We start from the raw sequence: 24,650 nt of genomic DNA on the forward strand, positions 1-24,650 counted from the left end.
ACCAGGGGCGGGGCTAGAAGGGGGGCACGAGGTGGCACCCACCCACCCTGAAATATGATTGCTGCCCCCCCGAACTATCCATCGGACAATTGTGATTTCCATTGGATCAGAGTTCTGTCACTTGGCTGCCTGTTCTGCCAAACTTCCCAGCCCTTGTCACATGACCTATTAATGACGACTATCCAAAATTCTGATACCATGGAACCAGCACTGAAATAGTTTTTTTTAAAGGCAGACTGAGCTTATAGAAAATGTGTTTTATATTCGGATATACAATTTTTTCAAAATTTAAACTTATTATTATATTATTAAATTAATAATTAATATAAATATTTCATATATATATTTCATATATATATATATATATTTCATATATATATATATATATATATATATATATATATTATATATATAGTAATAATAATATATAAATAATCTTAAAAAAAAAAAAATATATATATATATATATATATTAGTGCTGTCAGTTAAACGCGTTATTAACGGCGTTAACGCAAACCCATTTTAACGGCGTCAATTTTTTTATCGCGAGATTAACATTCTTTTTGGCCTAGCAAACTTTGTAGTTTTTTTCACCTGCTGTTGCAACAACTAGTAATGTTAGAAAAACTACAACACCACACCGGATCTAGCTAGACCGGAAACAGAACAACAGGCACGCCGCACACACTGGTTTGGACCTAGAGGGAATGCACTTAATACTAGCGCTTGACAAGATGGCGTCGCCATGTTACTGAATGACCGGGAATGTAAAACTAGCTTTAAACAGTATTTCTCATTACCATTTCCTCACTGCTGGCTGGCTAATACTCTGAACAAAATATAGAACATGTTTTCTTATGTTACAGGATACTAACATCAGTAACTTACACTTACAAACTACAATGAAAAACTACATTGTAAAACCAAAGTTCATAACAACTAGCCTGCCGACACTGGTCGGAACAACTAGCTTCACAGTTACGCTTTTTAAACACTAACACCTCAAAATCAGCTCACAACATCACACAATGATTTCTATAACATTTAGTTAATCTGCCGATACAAGCAGTATGAGAATACAATATGAAAAAGTGAGTTTTTCAGTACCTGTGAATCACAGAGAGCACGTTAGCGTGTTGCTCACGGCAACGCTCGTTTATTTCTGAGCTGCGCATGAGCAGAGCTAAGATCTACGGTCTCCTTAATGGATCCACAGCAGCGCCATAGCGCCATCTATTGACGTGGAAGCGTAATAGCTTCAATAAGTCGTAGGCTAATGTTAGGTTTTGAGTCGATGGCGAGCGCGAGATGCCGAAATGGATGCCAATAAGATTCTGAATGGAAAGTTTACTTTTAAAAAGTTTTAGAAGGGTACAGTAGTTTCACGCACACACAGCCTGTATGACACGGAGAAAGCAGCCACACTGGGACTGCTGCAAACGCTGTCTCATTAACCGGTCATCACTGGACGTCAGTGAGTAATCAAAATTATTTAGAAATTACTGCACACTATATTGACTATGTATATCAGCATACCATTATACGTTTTTTTTTTTACTGTTTTTGTCATTTGGAACATTGTCCACGCCCTTTTCTGTCCAGGAGAATTGTTACATTCCTTATTAGAAAAGCGTAAAGGTTACAAATGTCCTGCTGTGTCATCTGGTTTTTGGACCATTTTGTTTGTACTGTATAAGCAAGGTGTTAGTTTTACATCTCAGTTAGGTTAGGTACTTGTAGGAATTGTGCAATAATGACAAATTCACACATTTTTCTTTTGTTTACAGTAAATAAATAATAAACAATTACAAATCTTAAAGTCAAGTTCATAAAGTAACTTTCTTTGCATTAATTTGATTCCCAATTAAGATACACTGGTAAGAATGGCTTTCCATTGTTAATATTTACTTAAAAACAGATTAATCGTGATTAACTATAGAAATTTGGAGATTAATCGCGATTAAAAAAAATAATCGTTTGACAGCCCTAATATATATATATATATTTTTTTGGGGGGGCTTTTCCGCCTTTCATTTTGACAGGACAGCTAGGTGAGAAAGGGGAGAGAGGGGGGGAAGACATGCAGGAAATCATCACAGGTCGGATTCGAACCCTGGACCTCTGTATAGAGGCATAAACCTCTATGTTTATGTGCGCCTGCGCTACCCACTGATCCATCCTGGCCACTATTTCCTGTATTTGTAAGCAGATTTTCAATGTTGTATTCTTATAAAATACCCCCATCCACCCCCGCCCCCCCCTGACTGATTATTTGGACCCCACTGTGCCACCCCACTTAAAAAATCCTGGAATCGCTCCTGATACAAGCTAATTTAGTTGGACAAAGGTAAATTCCTACATGCAGACTCCATCTGACACACACACACAAACAACGCAATGTAGATTAATAGTGTTGAGATGCGTTCGGGGCCTTGGGCTGCATATAGAACCTCAATCATCCATCAACCCTGACTGCTCATATAATTACCAGACACACACACACACACACACACACACACACACACACACACACACACACACACACACACACACACACACACACACACACACACACACACACACGTCTGTCATTTTCCTGTGTTTTCTCAACTTGTTGAGGAAACACCCAATTTCCTCTGAACATTTCAATTTACCTCAAACCTCTCTCTCTCTCTCTCTCTCTCTGTGTCAGCATCGTTCTATCCTTCTCCTGATTGGCTGAGAAAAACACACTCTCTATCGAGTGGTCATTCATTAATGTCGAGTCAATCAATGTTTCCCAATACAAACAACTCACAGGTCAAAAAACAAAACAAAGAAAAATACCATAAAGTGCAATTAAAATGCACATTTCTGGGAATCAGATACCCCGTGTCCTGCTACTCAAAAAGGAGAAATTGATGTTTCATATTTGCTGGTTTCAGGACAGAGGTTAATTAATGATAAAGTAATCATTAACAGGATTCATTAAGGGAAACAAGTGGATAAGCTCTCAGCTGATCTGCAGTCTGTTAGACAGAGCAGGTGTCAATCATTGCAGCAGCAGAGTGAGACATCCTCTCACAGAAACACTGTCTAACACGCAATGAATATGCAGTCTGTGTGCATATGTGTGTGTGTGTGTCTGTGTGTGGATGCTTTGCACATCAAATGTGCCTGAAGAGGTTTTCTGTAAAAGACGTTTTTTACAAAACGAGAACAAATCTGAAAAACTCTGAACAAGTCTGTGTGTGTTTTAAAGTGTGTTGTTCAGTGTGTGTGTGTTTCAAGGTTTGCGTTGCTGCTGCCAACTGGTTTGGAAATCTTCTCATGTTTTATCAATTTTCTCCAAAGAAGCAGCTATGGTAATGCGTGCGTGTGTGTGTGTGTGTGTGTGTGTGTGTGTGTGTGTGTGTGTGTGTGTGTGTGTGTGTGTGTATATTCAGCAGCCACACTGACCACATTCATATGCAGATCTTTGTCTCCTCCTCAGCTTGTTTTTAGGATTCCTGTGAATGGATCTTCAGACGCGTCGCCGCTGTGAGTCCATTCAAATGTAGAAAACACACAACACAGCTGCTGACTTCAGTTTCACGGTCACACAAAGTACTTTATTGTCTCCATCAGTCTGGAACATCTAATGTTTGAATGTTGTGGTTACTAATCATGTTTTCATTCCCTGGTGCTAACACATTATGGTGACTATTTTTCACGTTTAGTCCCCAAGATGAGAACTGAATTATCTGATATCTATGTGATCTGCTGTTCTTGTAATCACAACTTAATTATGCCATTTTCCAATGTTTTTATGATGCTAATCGTTTTAGGTAAATGGTCTCATTTATCTCAAGATATGAGACCAGCGTTTTAATCAGTGTTGCAAGAACATTACAGCTTAATTATGCCCTTAAATAACACATTTTTACAGTGAGAAACAAACTGTTCAAAGTATCAAACTGTTTCACGATCAGGACAAACAGGTGGTTGTCATAAGTTTAAGAACAACGTCATGTAAATGTACTGAGGACATTGTCAAGAACACAGATTACACAACGTTTTTATATAAAACGTCCATGTTATGTAAAGACAAGGCGTAGTTCAGATATTTCAACGTGTTATATGAGCTACTTCTCCATAGTCAGTGTGTTAGCTACAGTAGATGGAGGTCGGCACGCCCTCCAGTTTGGAGAAGCGGACAGGAGTACCGACACGGAAGCTAAGCAGCGTCCTGCTGTAGACGGGGGCGGCAGCTAAACGGATTTAAAGGTGCAGTAGGTAAGTCTTATAAAACTAACTTTCTGTCATATCTGCTGAAACTGACCCTATGTTCCAGTAGAACTACATAAAGCAGGTGGGTGTCTAACTGCGTGTCAATCACTGCTCAGGCACATGCATTCATTCTCCCTTGTGGGGGGAGGGGCTTAGGAGACCGTTTTGGGCTTTAGCAGAAAGGGGGGGGGGGGCTGAGAAGTTGGCGATGTTCAAATTCTTTGGCTAAGTCCTGGATCTTCACAATCCTACCTACAGCACCTTTAAGACACCTAAAAGCATCTATATCAGTTTAAATGTGAGCTATATTTAGAATATTTTCAGCGCTTCACCTTGCTGTCAGACGGCCCTTTACGACGCCGTTATCTCTGCTCTCTTCAAAGCCACCAGACTCCTCTGACAAAAACATCAAAAAAGGTCATTTTACCTCGTAGAACATGGGAGTTGCTGCTCTACCGCTGCCTCCATCGGTTAGTTAGTTTATTAGTTGTGTTACTTCCTAACCCTCTACAACACCAAAGTCACTCGATAACATGGACAAACTAGCCAATAACAGCAGTAGGCCTACATTGCTTAGCTTCCGTGTTGGTACTCCTGCCTGCTTCTCCAAACTGGGGGCGTACCGACCGCCATCTGAAAACCAAAAACATCTGAAATATCCCTTTAAAGGGGTACAGCAAATGTAGCCGGTGCACATAGCTTCTATACGGTAGCTATGCTGTGGCTACGTGATGGCTGAATTGGGCCTACTTAACACTGTACCAACACGTCAGGGCTGCAGAGATACGACATGGAGACTGCTTGTGTTTTCTCTACAAGCTTCCGATGCCGTTGCCTCTTTTCGGTAACAGAAAGCATTTGGTGATTAAAAAAAAAAGCAACGCCCACTGCCTCACAACTATCGTTCTTTATTCCAGTGAATAAAAGAGTGTAAACTTGTTTACATCAGCTAGGGCATCAACAGGTGAACGCAGAAGGAATAGCATCGGTATGACATGAATGTGTGTGTGTGTGTGTGTGTGTGTGTGTTGAACCTCAGCTCCATTCTTCCTTTTCTGAGTAATTAAAAATCTGATGAAAATCTACGTGAAAAATCATGTTGCTTCGCATTGCAGACACATCAATTGTGTATAACTGTGTGTGTGTGTGTGTGTGTGTGTGTTGACAGTGGATTAGTTTTCTCTCTGTCAGCATAACAAGAAAACACAGTCACACTGACTCCTCTGCTCCTCTCCACTTGTCTCCCTCTTTCTCTCTCTCTCCCCCTTCCAGCTCCTCCTTTCCTTCCCCATCTCTTCCTTTTTCTCTCCTCTTCCTATCCCTCCTGACTTCCTCCTCTCTTATCTTTTCTCTCTCCCTAATCCTCCTTTCTTCTTTTCTCTCTCGTCGGCTGATTTCAATATGAATGAAAGTTGAGCTGATTTTCCTCGAAGTACTTGCGCGCATGCACGCGCGCACACACAAATTTTCATTTGCATTTTTTCGTCTCTGCAAACTGAATTAATTTAATTTCTGTTTGGCTTCGTTCACACCGAGATGCCAAAACTGGACTCACTGGCTCAAGGCTGTGTGTGTGTTGCACACGTATGAGTTACAGTTTTAATTAAACTTATGTTTAGGTTAGACTGAGCCATCACTGCATGAATATAAATTGTGTGTGTGTGTGTGTGTGTGTGTGTGTGTGTGTGTGTGTGTGTGTGTCATGCACGGCGTCCTCTGTCTTTGGTTTCTGTCTCGCAGCAGCAGAAGAGTCCAACGACAGAGTATTATGCCATTTTACCATGGCAACAGAGACTCCTGGACTCTGTTTTTGCATAATTTCAGATTTCGGGTTTAGTGTCAGAACATTTCCATAACTTTCTGAGAGTAGCAGTGGAGACAATGAAGGATTCATTTACAACAATAGTTTCTATCAACAGTTTTATCCATGCTGTGGTGTGGCTCTATGGACGGAAATGTTGGTCCAGAATGAAATAACAGTCAGTCTATGTACTGTTGCTCCAGCTGTGGAATACAATCCCATCACATCAGGCCGGATACTAAAGAACATGCAGACATGTAGACTGTAGAAACCGCGGGGGCCCGTTCAGACAGAGCAACGCAGGGAAGATGTTACGCCTCTGAAAAAAGGGGAGAAATAATCCCGAGAGTGATACGGTTACGTTTTCCTCACTGAAAACTTTAGTGTAATGAGGAAAAGACCGCGATTTCCCCGGGATCTTGGGTGGAGACCAAAGCAATCGATCTCAGGCTCATAGATTAAGAGCACTTAGTAGATCACAGATTACATTACATTTAGCTGACACTTTTATCCAAAGCGACTTCCAATTGATATATATATATATATATATATATATATATATATATATATATATATATATATATCAGAGGTCTCCCGCACTAAAGGCATGTGTCAAATCCACTGCGCCATCACCTCCCCTGTTACCCTTAAAGTAGGCACCACAAAATAAAGTAATCAATGTAACGTTTACACATTCATCTTACAATTTTTACCCTTTGTACGAGTGATGGATTTGAACTTTTTATTTTATTATATACAATTATATGAATTTTATCAATCCCTATGAACTAGAAGTACTGAATGTATGATCTTTTTAACCTTAGATATTTTAAGATCCTCACATACTATGAACTTACTAATACCTTTTAGTGTATAACAGGCCATGATTATTTCCTTTAACCGTCACAAAGACTTGAAAAATTTGCAAGAGTGCAAGCAGTTGTGACAGCCTAATTAAAAAGATGAAGGGAATACATCGGTTTTTCCCCGTCAGGTGATTCGCACGTCGTCTCCTTAAACATTAATACAAACATAATCGCGTTTACTATTCATTCATTGTTTTTTGATGCCGACTCCCTTCCCCCTATCATTTCCTTAACCCCCATCCTTCTTTTCCTTTGCTGAAAATGTGACTCCCTGGCTGACTTTTCTGGGACAAAACCAGACAGTTTTGCACCACAACATCTTTGTTTTCATGCGGAAATTATTTGGGGAATTCCAACAATAATGATCTCTTGTCTTGTAACACAACATCATTGTGTCTTTTCAGCTTGTTACGATACTGTTGTCCAAACTGCGACCTCGTTAAGGAGCTCGTGCAGAGTTGACTCCGCTGCTCTCTGACAGAGTGAACAAGCTTCAAATGTTAAAGTCCAACATGATTCAATAACGCAGAGCGAAGCGTATGATGATTAATTCACAGTTTGAAACGGCTCAGTAATGTAATGTGGAGCTCTTTTTTATTATTTTAGTGTTTCTGGTGTAACTTGTAAAAGCTGTTACCATGGTAACCCTGGATTATACTTATCAGAAAATGAATTACAGTGTTCTGTGTGTGTTATCTAAAATGGGATTCCTCTGAACAGACAGAAGACATTTAGAATAATAACAGCCTACACACTGCAGCTGTTATTCTGTCTCTTCTCTCCCTCCCTGCTTATTTCCTTCTTGACCTCCTCCCTTTGCTCTCCCTCCTCTCCTCTTCCCTTCTTTCTTCTCATTTCTGTCTTTCCAGCCTTCTATCCCTCCTCTTGATTTGTGCTACCACCCTCTTAATTCCCCTCTTTTTCCTTGTATTTTCCTTCCTTCCTTTTCCTTTGCATTTTCTCTTTCATCACATTTACCTCCTGTCTTTTTTCTTTGCCTTCCTTTTCATCCCTCTTTTTTTCTTTCCCCCGCCTCTTCCATCACCCCTTCTCCCTTTGCTTCCTTCCTCATTTCGTTACCCTCCTTCCTGCACTTTTCTATGACCTTCTTCCATCCATCTCTCATTTCTGTTTCCTCAATTCTTCTCTCCTCTTCACCTTCTCGTCTTTCCCTTTCCCCTGCTCTCCTTCCATACATCCTTTCATGTTTTGGTACCTCTGGTGCACGTGTGTTTAGGGCGTGTACAAATCCACTTTTGCTAGTTTATCGGTGGGAAAAAAGGGTCCGTGCGGCGGGCGCCTGGTCCTAAAGGGTTGTACTTCATGTCTTCATTAATCAGAGGTGTGTTTTGGGCATAACATGCAATACACCAATCAGAGATCATCTCCCATTCCCTTTAAAAGCCAGGCGCATTTGGACCTTGGCGCATTGTTATTATGACGGAGGATTTGCTGAGCAGGAAGGAGAATTTCAGGAGAAGAAACTGATCTGCCCATGCGTGAAGTGAAAGCGTGCGAGCAGATCACATCGCAATACTATTTCACATTGTAATATTTTTATTTTTAACCTTCTGCACGTTTGTTTTGCTGCTGCGTGTCCCTGTGTGTGTGTAACAAGCATAGTGTGCGCGCGCTTTGCATAAGCCTAGATGCATTTTACTAATGCTCTGTTAAAATAACAATGAAATGCTGCGTTATTGACTTTAGACCAGGTTTTTGTTGGTCAATGGTGCCATCACTTTCCGCTGCCTCAAGATAGCAATACGCCCAGAATGCACCTGAACACACCTCCCTGTAAGACCAGCACGCCCATGGGCGCACAGATGGGCGCAGGTGCCTTTGCTATTTAAACGACAGGAAATTAACAACTGCGTCGGTCTTAAACTAGCAAAGACACTTGCGCCCTAAGTGAAACGCCTACTTATTTCCTTCCTTGAATCCCCTTTTCTGTTACCTTCCTCTCCCTATCGTTGCTCCCTTTTATTCTTCCTTTCTTACTCTTCCTGTCAGCTTTCCGTCTTTTTTTCACCTCCACACACAGCTCCTCTTCCTGGTTATAAAGTCACCATTTTGCGAACACAAACAGATTTAATCAATTTGGTTTTGGGATAAACTGGCAGACCGACTCTGTCTCTTTTCCATTCATAAAACAACAAAGTACTGCTCTTCCCCTCTTCCTGTATCATATGTTTGGCTCATTTCTCTCTCTGTCACAATCTGTTTGAGTCCCATTAATCTCCACACACACAGAGTGCAAACTCTCAGTGTGTATCCATGGAGTGTGATTTCCCATGATGCCGTGGGGAAAACAGAGGAGTCATTCATCACTGAGGGATGTGAGACACACACACACACACACACACACACACACACACACACACACACACACACACACACACACACACACACACACACACACACACACACACACACACACACACACACACACCTACCCCTTCTGGAGGTTGCTAGTTTGAATCCTGCTCCTTACACTCTGCTCTTTCTTCTTCCTCCTTGGAGTTAAAGGGATACTTCACCGATTACCATTAAGCTTTTTATTGATTTTATTTATTGATTTTATTTACTGACTTGACTTTTTATCAGTAGAAACCCGGTAGTATTTTCGAATGACCGTGCTTCCCTCCCTCATGTCCCCTGAGACTAGATTTCTCTATATTGTGGGTCTGGAAAAAAGCCTCTGATGACGCAAAAATCGTCATTTAGCGTCATCTGAGGTATTTTTGCCCAGAGGCTATGGACTACAGCCAGCTAGTTCGGCATGTTTTCAACCCGTCCATAGGGGGTTGGACTGTCACTACCCGATGCGAGTCGAGTGTCAGCCATGAAGCTTGAAGCTTAGCTAACAGGCTCTCTCTTTTCAGCAGCAAACTTGCAATTATGTGTATTCAAACAAATACATTGGTACAGATCGGAGAATATGCAGGAAACTTTATTACAGACGGAATACTCGACACACTACGCGAGCTTCGCTTGCTACGGAGACCAGCACCTCAGCTTGCGTTGTCGCTTGATGCCGCTAGCCGGGTAAGGGGACATCGAAAGCGGTGTGAGAGAAAGCGGAAACACGGAATGAGGGCAGGAGTTCGAGCTAGGTGGAAAGCCAACGCTACCCGGCCACCTGTCCCATCCATCCCGCTTGCAAGTGTCCGCTCATTAGACAACAGACTGGACTACATCCAACTTCAACGAAACTCCTCGTGGAGGTGGGCTGTGTTAACACATACTGGTGCAGAAATTGGTTGCTTTTATCTAACTACTGCTAACTGCTGGTGGAGTTTGGGACTGTTAAATGCCGGCCATTCTACATTACACGCAAATTCACGGCTGTGTTTACAGCCCACCAAGCGCTAATGCTACCAATGCGTTAGCTGGACTTTATGGAGCCTATAATGTGTGTGCACTAAAATCGTGAGCTTAGAATTCTAAGGTTCTATCTCCGTTTAGAGTAGTTCTGAGATATTGACCATCAAAGTTTTTTCCCAGCTGGCAAAACTGTTATGTAGTATAATCTACTATTAATAACTAACAAAATATTTTTTTTACAAAAATAACACCACACAGGCATTAGTGGATCAGATTGTCAAAAACTCAATTTCAACCAAAAGTGGAGATAGAACCTTATAATTCTAAGCTCATGAAATGTAGCCTCTTTAGTATGTTGTTTTTATACAATGACGTTTTAATATATTTTAAATGTTTAACACCACTTGAGCCACGGTGAAACGTTTCGTATACATGGTTGAAATGACAATAAAACACACTTGACTGCTTCACTGTCTATGTCCGTAACCGGTAGGCGTGCCTTGGGAGTGGACTCGTAGGGAAGCGAAGCGAAGTGCATTCTGGGAGTTCTTGACTTTCATCCACATGAGCCAAAAATACATTTTCTGGCTTTTCTAGGTCTAGAAGGCATTTCTACTACATTAATAAATATTCATCTTTCCAGGGGTGAAATATCCCTTTAAGCTGCAGTTATTCGTGATATATTTTTGAAAAGCGGGCTACCTGACTGTTCACTTTGTTTCCATGGCAACTGATGACAATCAACAGCACTGATGACAAAGTGTCAGACACTATTACCAACTTTACGACGACACAACAAATTAATAATTAACCTTTACGGGAGAGTACACTTGCACCAACTTCCATGAATTAGTCATCCCTTTGTGCAGTCAGAAATAGCATCAAAGTGAATTTTAAAGTTACTTTTCTATTATTCAAAAAAGAAGAAAAAAAGGATTTTTGTTGAATTATCAGACACACTGCTTTTCCTCTCAGCCTCTGAAGGGTTGTGTAGTCGTCTCCAGCAGCTGGCAGGCTGAGCACCGGCAGGGGACAGTAAACAAATCGGAGCTTATAAAACAAGATCACAAAGCAATTTGATTGGAATGTATGAGCTTGTATGAAAACAAGTTATCCATCTTTGTACATGTGCATTTAAATGAATGCAAAGATTAGAGGTGCCATCACAAAAAGAGGGCCAAAGATCACAAAGATTTGTTTGCATTTGGCTACAACAACAGGCAAGAAAATGACTAGGAGGCCTTCTCATTACTTGCCCCTTAATTTGGAAAGTATTGGAATGAAACAGACTGAATCACACATAAGGTTTACCATTTTAATATCGTCCAGAAACCCAGGATATCACAGCAGTGCAAACAGGAAGTAGGATTAAACTTGTCTCTGCGACTTCCTGTTTGCGTCACATTTTGGTCCCAACTCGTCAACGTTATCATTATGATCATAATCATCATGAACACATTCTTTATCTCCTTCAACATCTTTAAATCACATTTAAATTTTGAATATCATATTTATATGTTTTACAGTGTTTATTGTACATGTGTGCTTTAGGTCTGTAAACCAAATTTCCCTGACAGGACAATAAAGGTTCAAAATGCACTAAATAATTAGCATATTCATTATAATAATACTAATTAGCTTTTTCACATCATCAACAATTATCACTGACTCGACTGTCATTAGATCATCGACCATCGTCCTCAGTCCTGATTATAATCATAATAATTTTAATTATAATTTCAATCATCATGACTGGCACGGCAGACATTATCGCCACCACTGTTGCTGTTACCTTCATCCTCATCATCACACACTCACACACACACACACACACACACACACACACACACACACACACACACACACATCACTGGACACACTGTATAGAAGCAGGCAGACCCATTAATTCATATATGGCTCAATTATTAACATCAAAGCTGGCTCTAACAGAAGAGGACTAACTTCAAATAGTCAGTTCAACAGGACGAAGGTTCAACGCACCAGACTTTTCAAAAGTTCATTAAGATTTTTTTTTTATTTTAAATCCTTTTCCAAAATTCTCAAAAGTCATGTCTCCAAAGATTTATCTGGACTTTGGGGATGGCCCCCCCGAAAAAAATGAATACAGGTGTAGTTATTCAGCGCTTTATGCGTCCAGCTCATTGTTTCCAAGACTCCAGACTCCAGAGATCAGTCTAACGTCCAGTCCAAAGCAGACCACAGCCTAGAAAATCCATCGTGCTGTAAAATCCATTGTGCTGTAAAATCCGACTCTTATGCCGTAGAATCTGTAGCACTGCAGAGCCCAATTATACTGCAATCCATGCTGCTAGAACATTGGTTGATCTGCAGAATTACAGAATCAGGTGGGTTGTATTTTCTGTCGCACGGAAGGATCGGTCGTACTGAGGACTTCATGATCCTGTCAAATCTGTTAAACTGTGGAGTTATCAGTCAGTATGGCAGTAAATCTTTTCAATGTAATGTCTGTCGCACCTTAAAATCTATCGCACTGCAGCAGCTATAATTTCCATCTCACCATAAATCCGTAGTATACTTCTTATCACAGGATTTGTACACTTTACTTGGAAGTTGACATTAAATTTGTTTGGGATGTCTTTGTAACGGCAACTTGACATTAACCAGGATGACATTACCAGAGGATGTCTTTGTCATGACAACTTGACATAATGTCATCCTGTTTAATGTCAAGTTGTCTTAATAAGGACACTCCAAATAAATTTAATGTCAAGTTGTCATGACAACTACATCTTCTGGTAATGTCATCCTGGTTAATGTCAAGTTGTCATTACAAAGATATCCCAAACAAATGTAATGTCAACTTGTCATGACCAAGACAACTTCTGGTAGTGTCACTTTGATTAATGTCAAGTTGTCATAATCAAGACAACCCAAACAATGTCAACTTGTCATGACAAAAACCGAATGACTCTTAATGACAGAAGTCATGAACGTTTTATGACGTTTGTAATGTTTATGACACGTTTACGACAGTGTCATGTCACGATTATGTCGATACCTTCAAGTAAAGTGTTACCAAACAATGTTGTCCATTGAAGAATCCATCGCATTCAAAGCCTTGAAAGGTCCGTCAGGCTATGAATTTCATTAATCCATCACTCTGAAATTTACAGAACTGCTGACTTGTAAGACTTAACACTGTGAATTCCACCAAGCCACAAAATCCATCATGCTGCAGAATCTCTCATTTTTTAAAATCCTGTCACTATGTCAAATCTGTCACACTTGAATCTGTCTGTCACCATATGAACAGTCTTGAAAAATGCCACATCGTCTACATATAAAGACACTCAACATAAACCAGATAGTCTTAATTTCCTTGTCTGCCATTTTCTTTTCCCCAATTTTACCATCCTCCATTTTTAGTCAACTCATTTATTCGTCCACCTGGGGGAGGGGGGATTGATTGAATGCTAACTATTAATTGGCAAAAAAATATCTTAGTGTTTGTTGTCATGACTTCCTGTCCAGCAGCTGAGGCTGATGTACTTCATCCAACAACTATATGGTTTTGTGCTTTGTGAAACCAATGAGATCTGTTCAGTTTTTATTTGGTCAGAGTTTTAATCTCCAAAGGTTACAGTCAGTCAGAAAGGTTGTCATAATAACTGTCAGTTTCATAGTCCCCTGACTCCTTTCAGTTTCCCACAAAGAAAGATTCTATGCACATTCTCACCCATCTGTCAGTTCCTTTATTCAATCAGTCCCTCTCAGGAGTTACTGTCAGCTTTTACAAGGTCACTAAATAGGCAAGTTCACTGACAGATTTCAAGTGGGTGAAGTTTGGGAAAACTATTTTAACGTGAGCTGTGTCAAAATCGTTCCCTAACATTTGTTTACTTCCATAAAATATGTACATGGTAGTGTCATACATTTGCACACTTAACATTTAGAATTGCAGTGTTCAGAGAAGGAAAATTCCATAATTCAAAGCTTTGCTTATGTCAACGACATGTTGATGATGCGTACATTACCCATCTGACATGAAACCCAAAATTATGATGTTTGATACTTTTCTGCAATCTTAATTTACTGAGAAACTTGAAAATAAAATGGGCAAACAAGGGATTTATACAGCAATGTTTATGGTTTGAAATTGAGGAAGAACAAAGCATGATGTCCTAAATAATGTGACTTACGCTTTGTAATTTATGGAATATACTCACGATTTTGTTTCTCAACAGACAGGTAACTGTGTGTTCAAAGTTTAGCTCTAGCATTTTTATATAATATCGGATTAAGTTTCCATTGCACATTTGTTACATCCCATTTTGCCTTAGGCATAATGGGATGTGTGCTATTATGCCTAAGGCCTTGATAATTGGTTTTCACTTTAAGGCTTTTACAAGGTTTTCCAGCTCCCCTGGTTCAAACACAAAACAGACCACAACACCACATCTGCCTCCCCATGCAGTGTTCTCTGTGGTTTAGAGTAACATTTTGAGGTTATAAGCTTTTTATATTCAAATTATATTTCTAAAGCTAGGCCCCAACAAAGCGTCCCAAACCCGCTGATATTTTCAAACTGCTGGATTTTTAGATCCTGAATAAAAACAAAGCTGCTATTTAAATTCAAGCTGAAGAGGCTTGAATGTTGTGGAGATTTAATGAGTTTGAATGAGTCCTCTGAGTGCTGTGATCAGAGGACACCGAGTCCATGTTGTGTTAATTACATCTCTGTTCAATGACCGACATGCAGCTGACTTCTGGTTCATCTGCCTTTTAATGTCAGATGGTTTGATGTGGCGAACACAGGAAGGTCGGATTTAAACTGTTCTGGTTATCTGGTTAGTGAGGAATTTGGATTGGAGCCAAGAGGGGCTGAAAACACAAGTTTCATCTTTAGCCAGCTAATCAAAATGCAGAAAAGTACAGATATGAATTTCATCTTACTAGAGATGGTGCTTGTTTCTTTAAGAATGAGACATTTTTGTCTGGATGTTTTCCCTAGTCTGCTTCGGTAGATTTCACTACATGAGTGTTCTGGTTCTGATTTTCAGACTTGTAGCCTGGACATAAGAAGCTGTGAGGCAGAGGTGATGGTGATGAGGCAGTGCCTAACATTGGTGTTACCTGACCAAACATCTATTTTATTGAGAGGGCGCATAACAACTAGGGCTGGGTATGGTTTAAAAAACTACTACACCAGTACCCTTACCAATTCCAATAGAGTATTTCCAATACCCATCATTTGAATGGACACATTTCTGCACTAAACTGCCAAAACTGAAATATACCGACTTAAAATCGACTTCCCCACACCACAGACTGTATGGGTTGTAGCTGCTGCGGTAGTGGGCCGATTACACTTCCCATTCAATCAAAGAGCGCTTGCAGTGATTGGCTGCAAGCAAGATCATACAAATAGTCATTTCTGGGTACAAAAAAGATTATATTCAGGTAATGTTTGACTGGAGAAGATTCAATACTACTTATTTGGGTTGATACCTTAAAGGGGTGATAGAATGCAAAACCGATTTTACCCTGTCATAGTTGAATAACGACAGTTCGGTGGGTAAATAGGACATACATAGAAGCTCAAAGTCCCACTGACACCCCTTTACTATGAAAATCTCATATTTTGAAACTGCCGCTGAAAACGGGCGAATCCCAACAAAGCTGAGTTGCTTACGCAAGCGTCTCAAAATCCGGAACCTTAAGAGAACAGTCACGCCCCAATATTTACATAGGCTACACAACTGACCTGAGATCAGGTAGTCTTCTGAATCTAGCTAGGTCACGCAGATCTCTGCTATTCCATTACAAAATTCACTTCTGAAACTTTTTTATGCGAGAAATCAACCATATAAAGCTCAAATATGGGCAATTAGATGGCTAATTGCAAATTTTCTCCGACTGTGTGTCGGAGTTTAGTGCCGGTGTTGGTGCTGCCTGGGTTGCTACATCGCCGCCCTGACCGCAGTGTCAACGAGCTTGTTACGCCCGCAATCTTTTACCGCAGCCCGCAGGTTCCAGTTAATCTTATAATGGGTATGTGTGTTGAGTTATTTAAACAAACAATTGGGGAAATAAAGCCTCTTGTCCGCGAGTCTCATTGATAGAGCCCCGCGGGAGATGGAGTCCATCAATGAGAGCTAGCTAGCCTCCTCCTAACTCTGACATTCACAAAAATACATTCAATTGATATCCGAAATCGGACAAGTGTTAGCTAAGCTTTGTAAGACCTTGAGGAACCTGTAATATTCATGCCGTGATCGAAATTCAAACTGTAAATATACTTTAGTTATGCGAAGTGAGCAAGCTGCGGTATTTCCCCATTGTAATGAATGGGACATAGCAAGCAGCTGCTCGTTCCTACAAAGACGCCTAAGCGTTCATAAAAATGCCTTAAAATCAAATCGGACACAACGGTTAGCTTTATAAGACATTGGGTAATGATGTTATATAAGTGGCGTGACGAAATTCAAACTGTAAATATAATTTAGTTATGGCGCAGTGTAGCTAGCTAGCTGCGGTATTTCCCCATTGTAATGAATGGGACATATAGAAGCAGCTGCTGGTCCTACAAAGACCACGCCTCGCGTAAAAATGCCTTAAAATCAAATCGGACACAACTGTTAGCTTTATAAGACATTGGGGAATGATGTGTAAGTGGCGTGACGAAATTCAAACTGTAAATATAATTTAGTTTATGGCGACAGTGTAGCTAGCTAGCGCGGTATTTCCCCATTGTAATGAATGGGACATATAGCAAGCCGCTGCTGGTCCTACAAAGAGCTACCGACTCCAAAAATGCCTTAAAATCAAATCGGACACAACGGTTAGCTTTATAAGACATTGGGTAATGATGTTATATAAGTGGCGTGACGAAATTCAAACTGTAAATATAATTTAGTTATGACGACAATGTAGCTAGCTAGCTGCGGTATTTCCCCATTGTAATGAATGGGACATATAGCAAGCAGCTGCTGGTCCTACAAAGACGCCTCACGTTCATAAAAATGCCTTAAAATCAAATCGGACACAACTGTTAGCTTTATAAGACATTGGGTAATGATGTTATATAAGTGGCGTGACGAAATTCAAACTGTAAATATAATTTAGTTATGACGACAATGTAGCTAGCTAGCTGCGGTATTTCCCCATTGTAATGAATGGGACATATAGCAAGCAGCTGCTGGTCCTACAAAGACGCCTCACGTTCATAAAAATGCCTTAAAATCAAATCGGACACAACTGTTAGCTTTATAAGACATTGGGGAATGATGTATAAGTGGCGTGACGAAATTCAAACTGTAAATATAATTTAGTTATGGCGACAGTGTAGCTAGCTAGCTGCGGTATTTCCCCATTGTAATGAATGGGACATATAGCAAGCAGCTGCTGGTCCTATAAAGACGCCTTGCGTTCATAAAAATGCCTTAAAATCAAAGTGGCGTGACGAAATTCAAACCGTAAATATATTATAGTTATGCCGGCAGCTGGCCGCGGAGCCCCGTAGTGCAGTATCCACAAAGGGTGACTTTGCCCTGGGTATGGAGCCCAGCAGGCTGCCGCTTTCTCGTCAGACTGTGTGGAGCTCCTAAAGTCCGACACGTCTTACCAAATTTCCAATCAGCAATCAAATTTTGTAAAACGGCCCATATTTCAGCTTTATATAGTTGATTTCTCGCTTAAAAAAGTCTCAGAAGTGAATTTGGTAATGAAACATTGCAGTGTCTGGAATATGAGATTCTGTCGCTTCTCTAATATATGTGTATTGGGGATTCGCTCAACCAATCAGCGTGCGTCTCTAATATGTGCGTATGGCAAGTTGCTCAACCAATCAGCGCGCAGCTCATCTAAATATTCATGACCATACCATATTTGGAAGAAAAGCTCTTGTTACAAATAGGGCCAAAACACAGGGATGCATAAGGGCCAATAAAATATCAACCAGGCCATTTTCAGCCCAACCAATGTTACATACCCCATTAGGAGACCATAAGGAACAGTGTGAAATACCCTATATAATCATTCTATCACCCCTTTAAAAAGTAACGAGTAACGATACCCAGCCCTAAACACAACACATTGACGTATAGTACTTCAAACCCTTATTTATTATATTTTAATGATGAATTGAGTTGGTTATTTTGTAGTTTACACAAAAACTGCCTGAAAACATAGTTTGGTTTTTATTTAGTCAATAAGGAACCATGCCAACTCATGTAATATCTCATTTAGCCAATTATACGAATTTTCCGACCGTAATTGTAATTTATAGCAACTAAGTGTTTTGCAGATAAAGTACTTTGTGTGTGGGCATTTCACAGGTTTTATATTTTGTTGCACAACTACTGAAATGTTTCATTGGTAATGTTAAAAGTTTGTTCAGCTGTTGGTCAAATCATCTGTTTCAATTTAAATTCAGAAGATCTTGTTGTAGTTGACTATTGTTCATCTGACAGCAGATTCTTCTCTCAGTGTCCATCGTCTTTGGGGGCGATTTAGTCATTGGATAGTTCTGACGCTAGATACTAGCTAGCAATTACTGAATCAGTGACGGCTGACTAGCAGCTTTGAAGAAATAAACCATCTGAAATAAAATGTTTGCAACAAATCTCTTTCAGTGCAAAAGGAGTAGCGAAATCAGCTGAATAACCAGTTAAGTCAGTCTCTCTCATCATCAATACTTTTTTTTCATTCTATCTGACTGAATCTGTAAGCTAGCAGTGCATTAGCATTAAGTTAGCAGTCAGTTTGCAGTCGCTTCACTCTAGCCAGCCGGTGTAGCGTTAGCCGAACGCGGGGCTCGGAGGCTTTCGCAGCCACTGGTAGAACTGCCGCCGGTGGAGGCGGTGCCAGCGCACGTTGCCCTCGACGATCTCCAGTGCCCGCGCCAGCGCAGGCCCCGCGCCCACACCACTGGACTGGATGAACTCCTTTAACTAAGGAGAAAAAAGACAGGAAAAAGAGAGGAAGAGAGAGAAATAATGAAGGGAAGAAGGGAAGTTGAGCAGACAAGGAAAAGTAGAAATGGTAAGACAAGATATGAGGAAGGAAGGAAGGAAGGAAGGAAGGAAGGAAGGAAGGAAGGAAGGAAGGAAGGAAGGAAGGAAGGAAGGAAAGATGATAGAAAAGATATTAGAATATTAGAAACACCTCTGTGAAAAGACAGGAATATTGCAGCACCCAATAGGCTAAAAAGGTCCTTACAGCCCACAATATACAGTAATAGTGTTTAAATTAAGCAACAACAAACTGATGATTTAGGTATTGGTAGTCTTTGTTACTGTAGCTAAAAATGTTAGTTTTGTCCTAAAGGTTGCATTCCAGCCACAAAGTAAGATGAAAATGAACAAACAACCTTAGTAGTGCGTTGCCACTGAATCAACAAGCCTGTGTTCATAAAAACAGACTTTAACTACAACTCCCAAGGTTCATTTTAGTAACATCAACAGAAAAGTCTGTTAAAGACAGCGATGTTTCACAGAAAACTGAAATTATCCTGCAGCTTAAATCAATTCACTTTTAAATTCTGCTTCAACTGGGGGTGAATTCAGAAATTATGGCGCCCTGTTTTGTTCTCCACTGTAACGAGAAGCATTTTGAATTTGCTACCGTTCTAATTCATGCATTTTGACTGGCCTCTTCTCCATAATGCCGGCAGAGGCTCATGGGTACTGTAGTATTTAGACCCATCTGCCGTGCCAAAATGACAGACTAAATGTGATTTTACAGAAACATGATGAAATAATTAAACGGACAATCTATAGCGTGATTAGATTAGAATCCCATGTTTCCGAGTCAAGTAACAACCAGCCCTCCCACTTCACAACTCCAAAGAACACATACTTTTGGCCAGAAAATGTGATATTAATCAAACAACATGAGAGGTAAAATGTCCAGCATGAAATTCGAGGTATGAAAGTGAAACAGTTTTAAAGTACGGTAATTACATGGAAAGTTTCCAGCATGAGGGTTGAAATATTAAAGAGAAACTTCTGTTGTGGAAAGAGAAACTCTGAGCTGTTGGAAATGGGGAATGAATGTGATTTTCAAAGTTAAGGACTGAAAGAGGAAACTTAAATTGTTCAAAGTTTGACAGATTCACTGGAGCGCAGAAGAAAATCCATCCCTTCAACTCACTTTAATACAGTTCATATTGTTAACTCCATTGCTCTCCTTTACTTTCCACTCCTCTATCTTTTCCCTCTTTCTCTTCCTGCCCTCTTCTCCTCTATCTACATTTTCATTTCATGTCTTCTACCCCTTCTTCCCTCTGTGACTTACCAAAAGACACATTTTTCACATTTGCTTCCCCCCCAAAAAAATAGGTACATCATTCTCTTCATTCAGGCAGTTTTTGTATTCAGGGGTCCCATTTTAATATGTGGAGATTCTGTTCAGAGACTATAAATCCCACGCTGTGGCTGCTTGTTGTTACCATACCAACAGGAATTGAAGAGAACTCAAACGAAAAGGTTTCAACACAAAAAAAATAAAATGCAGAGACAGATTTGTGTTCAGAAACACCCACAACAAACCATGACCATGTGAGTACTTAGAAGGTCACTTCTCCTTCAGTTTCATTTAATTCCTACTTTCCTCTTTTGGTAGAGCATCTTGGGAGTTTCATGAAAACCACTAAAATATAAATAAATATTTGTAACTAATACAGTAACTGTTGTCATTGCTGCTGTATTCTCTTCAAATAATCATCAACAGATTTTGAATTCTCTGATTACTAGTTTTTTTTTTTTCTGGAGAACACATTAATGCCACGATCCATCTGAAGGACATGAGGCCCTGCAGTTGACTTCTCAGCCTCTAAGGGCGCTTTCACATCTGCCTCGTTTAGTTCGGTTGAATCGCACAAGAGTTCGTTTGGGCAGGTGAAAACGCAGCAATCGCACTTGGGTGCGCACCTAAAGCGGACCAAACAAGCGCACCAAGACCTGCTTGATGAGGTGATCTCGGCATGCTTTCAATCAAACTCTGGAGCGGTTCGTTTGTGGTGAGAACGTGATCCTACCTCGAACTGCACCAACCATATATACTCCACAAGTCTGAGCTGATGTCTCCTGTAGTCAGGTGTGCTTTGCAATCTACGGTGCAGTAGAGCAGCAAACTGTAGCCGCTTGCAGTGGTTTTCTCACAGAAACAGACGGCAGTCAAGCTTGCATCTCCGTGGTCAAAGCAGCCGCCGCTAAAGTAGGAGACAAACACCAGCAGAGCAGAGCGAAGTCTCGGTGACCAGAGCAGACGTCGCAACGTTGCTCGCGAAACAATGTCTGATTATATAAATGAGCTGGTTTGACCATGGAGTTGCAAGAAATATGCACTAGTCCAACACAGGACCTTCTTCCTGTATTTACTTTCTTGCCCCGGCCCCCATACACATCTGACCAATAAGCGGGGTAAACGTTGTTGCGTGATTTGTAATGACGCATTTTGGTACGCTTGGAATTTTCCAGGTGTGAAACTAAACCGAACCAAGGGGAAACCGCTCCAAGTTTACAAACTCATCAACTGATTTGGACTAAAGCAAACAAACTATAGGTGTGAAAACGCCCTAAAAAGGCACCAAACTGGCGGGCAGAAAAAAACATCACCTGTCTATCATGCGTCTCCAGCTGATAGCACGTGTGTTCAGATTTCGTTATGGCCTACCTCACTTCCAGAAGGTCAAAGGGCCCCCGCGCACAGTTATAACGTCCACACTCTCGCCAGTCACGTTGGCGGAGAGATCGCTCTCAGCAGGATCCAACACATCTGCTTCCATCGGGGCAAAACGTTGAACAAATGTTCACGCAACACTTAAATGGTAAGTAAAATGGTCACGTTATAGAATGATGGCTCGCCGTCACTAAAACAACCACCACGTCCTGTGGTCGTTTAGACTTGTATTTAGTGTTGTCCACTAGTTATCTAATCGCCCAAGACGCATTATAAAAGCAAGTGTAAACATGGTCTTACTAAAGGCCCTTCTCCCCCGATTGCTAAGTTTTTGCCAGGTGCCAAGTTGTTCCAAACTTCTTCAATTTAAGAATCTTGGAAGCCACTCTTCCGCTCTTGGGAACCTTCAATGCAGCAGACAGGTTTTTAGCCTTGACACTATCCTGTCTCTGAGCTTTGCAGGCAGTTCCTGTGAGACTTTTGTATAGAGAGGTGTGTGCCTTTTTCAAATCATGTCCAATCAGTTGGATTCACCACCGGTGGACTGCAATCGAGGTGTCGAAGCATCTCAAAGATGATCAAGAGAAATGAGAGGCACCTGAGGGTCTGGACACTTATGTCAATGTGATATTTCAGTTTTTTCTTTTGAATTAATTTGCACAAAAAAACCCGATCCTCTTTTTGCTTTGTCATTATGGTGGTACTGAGTGTAGAATGATGAGTGGAAATGCTTTCTGAATGCCTTCCCTTATATTACCATTGTATCTGTGAAGCTGGCTAAGAGCTAAGTGGAGACAGGTGGTCAGAGGGTGGAAATTGGACCACATTTACCTCTAAATCTTACTTCACTAATGTGTGTATGTTTGTGTATTTACCTCATTGAGTTCTTTCTCGGTGTTCAGGAACTCTGTGACTCCACCGATGAGCTTCGAATTCATGAACAACGCTTCACCATAACTGAACAGAGACAGCGAGACAGTTAGTATTACAAGTATTTTGTTTCTTTACAGCAGTGGTTCCCAAACTTTTTCTCGTCAAGGACCCATAAACTGAAGCAAGTTAGATCGCAGATCCCCCATTTGATAAGACTTCGTCCCAGGGCCCCCCCCCCCATCTGATAGGATTTTTGCTTTTAGATCTTTTATTACAGAAAGTGTATGAAACCCATGACCCAAATAGTCATACATTCTGTCATTGTGTTAATTATGGATGTAGTTACAGTGAAATAAATGATTCCTCCTTTGTGCTGGGGACCCTGTGGAACTCATTCAAGGACCCCACTTTGGGAACCACTGCTTTACAGTACAACACTAATAACAGTACAACATGTACAAATACTCATACATGGACTGACTGACTCACCGTGCGTTGAGTATGTCCCACTTTTCTCTGAAGTATTTCCAGCCAAGGTTTCGACCCTGCGGGTTTCTGCCCACGTGGATGATGACGTCGATCACGTCCTGCTCTGGGACCAGGTCAGAGGTTAAAGACAGGTTCAGTAACCTGGGAGACACAGAGACACAGCCAAGCTCAGTAATCATTGTAATTAGGATCAATCCAGGTCAAAGGTTGTGGCTGTTGTGGTCTTGAAAAACAAAAGTCCGACTGTGCAGCCATTAACTGCAAAATTATTTTTTTCTTTAATAGGCCTGGAAGACAACATGGAAGGAATTTCCACACACATATACCTGTTTTCACACAAACTTTGAGTCTCAGCAAAGCAAATTGCAACCTTAGCTTGTCATACTTGTCGTATACCGGATTCTGTTTATGTTAGAGCAAATTAAATTAGGTATGACATCAATCAAATACTGCGTTTTTAGCCCGAAGTATGGAAACGGACTGCCTGGGGCGCCAAAACCAACCATTCTGCACTTTTACGAATTGTCAAGGGCCAGTAATGAAAAATGTTAGATCTGCTTGTTTCTTTTAATCATTTGGATCTGTTGCACACCATTTTGTCCGTGCCCCTACCCAATTTCATAGCTCAAGGAGTTATATGTGAAGATATTAAACCCTTAAAATTGTTTTTTTCGCCTTTTTTAAAAGGGGCAAAAATGACATTCCTCGTGACTAAAAACTATGCAGTTATCAAAATTCAGCCAAAAATATTTTACAGAACTTATTTTTTGGTCTCAAAATAGCACATACATAAGTAATTGACATTTTGTAGTTTTTGTTTTGCTGTTAAGAGCCCTGCTGCAGCGTGGGACTAGGAATTACTCCTCTGAAATGGAGACACTTGACCTACATGAGCTACAGTAATCGGATTTCTCCCAGATTGTTATAGATTTAGAGGATTTACAGAAACCGGGTGATCGCACAAAGAGCATGGCTGCAGAATCCTGACGTGTAAACACAAAGTTTCTAAAGTGCTTTTTTTTTAAGATGTGAGACTGAGCAAGACAAAGAGACAGAACAGAGTTTCACAATAAAATGGATGTTCACTGATCCAACATTGTGTTCAGAGTTTACCTTCATCCTCCTTTACTTTCTGTTTCCATTTCTCTGTATTACTGTGTGTGTGTGTGTGTGTGTGTGTGTGTGTGTGTGCGTGTGTGTGTGTGTGTGTGTGTAGCTGCTGTTTTTTCATTAAACCACCAAATCAATTTTCTGTCTCTCTTCCCACAATCCCTCTGTGCTGAAACCATTTCCTGTGTGACCAATCAGTGTGTTTCTGTGGTGTGGTTTTATTTTTATTTTATATGTGTGTGTGTGTGTGTATGTGTGTTTATATTTGTGTGTGT

At 40.6% G+C, this 24,650-nt stretch overlaps 1 protein-coding gene across 5 annotated transcripts in view; it reads right to left on the bottom strand.

The window, feature by feature from the left end:
- The window catches only part of LOC120553207 (thyrotropin-releasing hormone-degrading ectoenzyme-like), a 265,616-nt gene that overhangs the window by 25,459 nt on the left and 215,507 nt on the right, over positions 1-24,650 (bottom strand). For 4 of the 5 annotated variants that reach the window (XM_039791372.1, XM_039791373.1, XM_039791374.1 and 1 more), the window contains 3 exons: positions 23,266-23,406; positions 22,779-22,860; positions 18,397-19,172 (listed from right to left, as the gene is read on the bottom strand). In XM_039791372.1, coding sequence (XP_039647306.1) covers positions 19,020-19,172; positions 22,779-22,860; positions 23,266-23,406 — 376 coding nt within the window. In that variant the 3' untranslated portion in view covers positions 18,397-19,019. Of the gene's footprint in view, positions 1-18,396; positions 19,173-22,778; positions 22,861-23,265; positions 23,407-24,650 lie in introns of those variants that run through there. The other variant, XM_039791371.1, reaches the window with a different exon arrangement.

This window comes from Perca fluviatilis, chromosome 23, assembly GCF_010015445.1.
Source record: "Perca fluviatilis chromosome 23, GENO_Pfluv_1.0, whole genome shotgun sequence".
Lineage (NCBI taxonomy): Eukaryota > Metazoa > Chordata > Actinopteri > Perciformes > Percidae > Perca > Perca fluviatilis.